Raw genomic sequence first — 5,093 nt, forward strand, 5'->3', positions numbered from 1 at the left:
GCATATTTCCTTCACATGCTGGTAAGCAGTATGACTTATATCGCCCACAACTCACTTGTGTTCTACTCGTGCATAACATCAACGCATAAAACCTAGGCTCGGATGCCACTGTTGGGGAACGTAGTAATTTCAAAAAAAATTCCTACGCACACGCAAGATCATCGTGATGCATAGCAACGAGAGGGGAGAGTGTTGTCTACGTACCCTCGTAGACCGGAAGCGGAAGCGTTATCACAACGCGGTTGATGTAGTCGTACGTCTTCACGGCCCGACCGATCAAGCACCGAAACTACGGCACCTCCGAGTTCTAGCACACGTTCAGCTCGATGACGATCCCCGGACTCTGATCCAGCAATGTGTCGGGGAAGAGTTCCGTCAGCACGACAGCGTGGTGACGATCTTGATGTTCTACCGTCGCAGGGCTTCGCCTAAGCACCGCTACAATATTATTGAGGATTATGGTGAAAGGGGGCACTGCACACGGCTAAGAGAACGATCACAAAGATCAACTTGTGTGTCTAGAGGTGCCCCCTGCCCCTGTATATAAAGGAGCAAGGGGGGAGGCCGGCCGGCCCTTGGGGCGCGCCAAGGAGGGGGGAGTCCTCCTCCTAGTAGGAGTAGGACTCCCCTTTCCTAGTCCAACTAGGAAGAGGGAAGGGGGAAGGAAAGAGAGGGAGAGGGAGAGGGAAAGAGGGGCCGCGCCCCCCTCCCCTAGTCCAATTTGGACTCCCCATGGGAGGGGGTGCGCCACCTCTGGGGATGCTGCCCTCTCTCTCCCCTCAGGCCCACTAAGGCCCAATACTTCCCCGGGGGGTTCCAGTAACCCTTCCGGCACTACGGTTTTCTCCGAAATCACCCGAAAACACTTCCGGTGTCCGAATATAGCCGTCCAATATATCGATCTTTATGTCTCGACCATTTCGAGACTCCTCGTCATGTTTGTGATCATATCCGGGACTCCGAACAACCTTCGGTACATCAAAATATATAAACTCATAATGAAATTGTCATCGTAACGTTAAGCGTGCGGACCCGACGGGTTCGAGAACAATGTAGACATGACCGAGACACGTCTCCGGTCAATAACTAATAGCGGATCCTGGATGCTCATATTGGCTCCTACATATTCTATGAAGATCTTTTATCGGTCAGACCGCATAACAACATACGTTGTTCCCTTTGTCATCGGTATGTTACTTGCCCGAGATTTGATCGTCGGTATCTCAATACCTAGTTCAATCTCATTACTGGCAAGTATCTTTACTCATTCCGTAATACATCATCCCGCAGCTAACTTATTAGTTGCAATGCTTGCAAGGCTTATGTGATGTGCATTACGAGAGGGCCCAAAGATACCTCTCCGACAATCGAAGTGACAAATCCTAATCTTGAAATACGCCAACCCAACAAGTACCTTCGGAGACACCTGTAGAGCATCTTTATAATCACCCAGTTACGTAGTGACGTTTGGTAGCACATAAAGTGTTCCTCCGGTAAACGGGAGTTGCATAATCTCATAGTCATAGGAACATGTATAAGTCATGAAGAAAGCAATAGCAACAAACTAAACGATCAAGTGCTAAGCTAACGAAATGGGTCAAGTCAATCACATCATTCTCCTAATGATGTGATCCTGTTAATCAAATGACAACTCATGTCTATGGTTAGGAAACTTAACCATCTTCGATCAACGAGCTAGTCAAGTAGATGCATACTAGTGACACTATGTTTGTCTATATATTCACACATGTATTATGTTTCCGGTTAATACAATTCTAGCATGAATAATAAACATTTATCATGATATAAGAAAATAAATAATAACTTTATTATTGACTCTAGGGCATATTTCCTTCAGTAGGTTATGGTTTTTTTAGAACGGAGGCCCAATATGAGCCCGGCTTTGAATTAACAAAGCCATCGACAGGCCAGGATTACAAGAACACCAACTTACAAGGAAAATTAAGAAGAGAAACAAGCGACTGATACAAGGAGCAAAACAGACTCAAAGGCAGCAGTCATAGCAAGCACGCCATGCTGCCGCCATCACCCTACAGGACGACCTACACCAACCGGACAAGCTACGGACTTGAGGGGGTGCACCACCGCGCAAGCATCGTGATCGTAGCCCAACTCGAAGACAGAACTGTCACTCCTCTGGAACTGCCGTTGCAAAGGGCCCCTGCCCTCTCATCCTGGCTCGAAGGATGCCGCACCGGCAGGCGGCAGCTCGGTTCACCCTAGAACCCAGAGAAAGACGTCCAAGCTGCGCATGAAGAAGGAACTAGGAGCAGACCTGCTAGCTCAGAGCACACCATTCCGAGCACCGTCGTCATCCGCGGTTAAGCCACACCGAAGGGCTAGAGCTGACGGCCACCGTCGCAACAACAAGGGTAACAGCGATGAGCCACCGAAGAAAAGGCAGTGAAGCGCCGAGCCAAGCTGCCACCCGCCACCATCACACCCACAACCCGACTCTCTCGCCGCCCCTGCAATCCCGGACTGCGCCTCCAAGAAGGAACACATCACGGATGTGTCGTCGCCGCCTGAATCAGGGGACGTAGGCTTTCACCTAGCAGGGAAACGGAAGGAGGGGGAGAAGGATCCTCACCACGGCCTCCAGGAAGGGTACGGCGCCCAGGGCGTCGCCTGCGGCATGGCTGCGCCGGCCAGGGGTTTCCCCTGGATCCAACCCCACTCGACGAGATCCGCGCTACTGGCGCCCGGGAAGAACGGCCTAAGCCACCAGGACCCGGATCCGGCGATGGAAGGAGCAGATCGAGGCGGAGAGGATGAGATGCATCTGGCGGCGGCAACCGCGCAGGGGAGGCCGCACACCAGCGACCGTGGACCGACGCCTCCTCGTCCCCCGCGAGACCGAGGGAGGCGCCTCACCAGCTCCGGCCGGAATGGCCCGTCGCCCGGGCCACCCCGCGCTCTCCGCCCGGGGCCGTCGCCCCGGATGCCGAGGCCCTCCAGGCTATGTGGAGCCGCCAGATCCCCCGCCGCCACCTTCATCGGTGTCGAGCGCGCGCCGGCGCACACCTCTGGCGGCGGCGGAGGGGAAGGGGAGGGGGGAGGAGGGGTGTGGCGGCGGCGGTTAGGGTTTCCCCCGAGTCGCCTCGAAGGAGACGACGCGGTGGCGGGAGGGGGGGATTTTCCTTCAAGATGAGGTTACGGTTTTTGGGTAGCAGTCTAGAATATAAGGACACAATACTATATGATTTTCTCATTGAAAAGGAGAATAAGCCCGGCCTTAGCACTGTGCGATGCACACAATCATACAGAATTATTTATATCAAAAATCCAGCAGTCGAACAAAACTGACATGAAAAAAATACAAGGCCGCATACCTCGCGATAATAATTCCAACAGACAACCACTGACTCTATGATAAAAGATAAACTCAAAATGAAAAATACATACCTCCTAGGCCGCGCCTTTAAGAAGAAATCATCGCACGTGCCGATGATGACGAGTCCAGCCCAAAGTTAATCTCGGGATTCGCATCCCAAAACCAAGCTTCGATCCATCACCTTTACTAAGAACACGAGGAAAGATGACATGTAAATTTGCCATAAACATAGTAATTTAATTTGATGTTAGCCACAAAAAGGTGTGTGGGAGTTTGATGCAAATTGGATGAATTTTTTTTCGGGTAAATTTGGATGGACCTGCTTGCGCTGCTTGTCATCTGATTTTGACATCGGCCGGCTGATGGTTCACGGGTGTTTGTATGTTTGCTCTGGGAAGTTGTTTTGCTGCAACTAGTCAGCTGGAGCTCCTCGGATGGCCGGCCGATTACAAGAATTTATACACGCAATTTGCGCAATCCATCAGCATATCCTTTGTCTTTCTGGTTGGGTCGTATAACATGTCCCTTCTGTGTGCAAATCATTGATCTATTGCCCTGAGCTAGCTAGCTTCCAGGAACAGGCAAATCGATCAGTATCTGATCGATGACCATACTGCCCCGGCCACACAGTTTCGATCCCCTATAAATACTCTCCAGATCACTCATATACTCACACAGTCACGAAGCTAAAGCAAAACTTGAACTAGCACAGCTACATCACCAGGCCCACTCACGAACTAGAGCGAGCAAGAGCAATGGCTGCATCCAGGCCGAGCAGCATGGCCGTAGCAATGGTGGCGGTCGTGGCCGTGCTCCTATGCGCGGGCGTGCGGCCGGCGGAGGCGTGCAACGGCCACCCGTGCCCGTCGCCGGCGGGCAATTGCCCCGTGAACGCGGTGAAGCTGGCGGTGTGCGCGGACGTGCTGGACGGGCTGATCCACGTGGTGCTGGGGCAGTCGCGGTCCAAGCAGCCGTGCTGCTCCCTCATCTCCGGCCTGGTCGACCTGGACGCCGCCGCCTGCGTCTGCCTCGCCATCAACGCCAACGTCCTCGGCATCAACCTCGACGTCGACGTCGACCTCACGCTGCTGCTCAACTACTGCGGATGCAAGGTGCCCAAGGGCTTCCGCTGCGCTTGATTGGATCAGCCATCGTGCATGCATGCGTGTGCATGTGCATGTACTACGTGTCAGGTCGTGTGTTTTTGTTATCAACATCAGTACCGGTCGTACGTAAAACGTATCTGCGTGTAGAGCGTGTGCGCTGGTTGTAAAAGCGACATTTTCCTCCAATAAAAAAGCACTTTTATCCTGAATAATGGTTCGTGAGGCGTAGACAAGCGCATCCGCCTACCCCATGGTTTCTCTGCCTCTAGCCGACACCGTCGCTGGTCCCTTGTTTCCGATGGCCTTAGGGTCACGGCGGTGCGGTGGATCCGGCGCTTGTTGGCCGGAGGGATCTGTTTTTAGATGTTCCTTCGAGTTTTTTTAGGGTTTATGTCCTATTCAGAAAGACGAGACGGCGGTAGCTCCTTGATGATGCAATAAGATTCTTCCCGTTTAACCCCGTCTCGATGATGCGTCTAGCATCATTGGTGGACGTGTGGAGATGTGTCTTCGACAGATCAGTACTTGGTGGATTTGCTCGGATCTGATCGTATTTCGTTTACGTTTTTATGTTCTCAAGTTGGAGCCTTCCGATCTAAGCTACTCTTCAATGGTTGTGGTTGATCTTCTGG

At 52.3% G+C, this 5,093-nt stretch overlaps 1 protein-coding gene across 1 annotated transcript; it reads left to right on the forward strand.

The window, feature by feature from the left end:
• The first annotated feature begins 4,042 nt into the window (after positions 1-4,042).
• Positions 4,043-4,666, forward strand: LOC123147841 (lipid transfer protein EARLI 1-like). The gene has a single exon (XM_044567156.1). The coding sequence runs from the start codon at positions 4,111-4,113 to the stop codon at positions 4,492-4,494; it is 384 nt and encodes a 127-aa protein (XP_044423091.1). The 5' UTR covers positions 4,043-4,110; the 3' UTR covers positions 4,495-4,666.
• The last annotated feature ends 427 nt before the right edge of the window (positions 4,667-5,093 follow it).

The sequence above is a fragment of the Triticum aestivum genome, chromosome 7A (assembly GCF_018294505.1).
Source record: "Triticum aestivum cultivar Chinese Spring chromosome 7A, IWGSC CS RefSeq v2.1, whole genome shotgun sequence".
In the NCBI taxonomy this organism is placed as follows: domain Eukaryota; kingdom Viridiplantae; phylum Streptophyta; class Magnoliopsida; order Poales; family Poaceae; genus Triticum; species Triticum aestivum.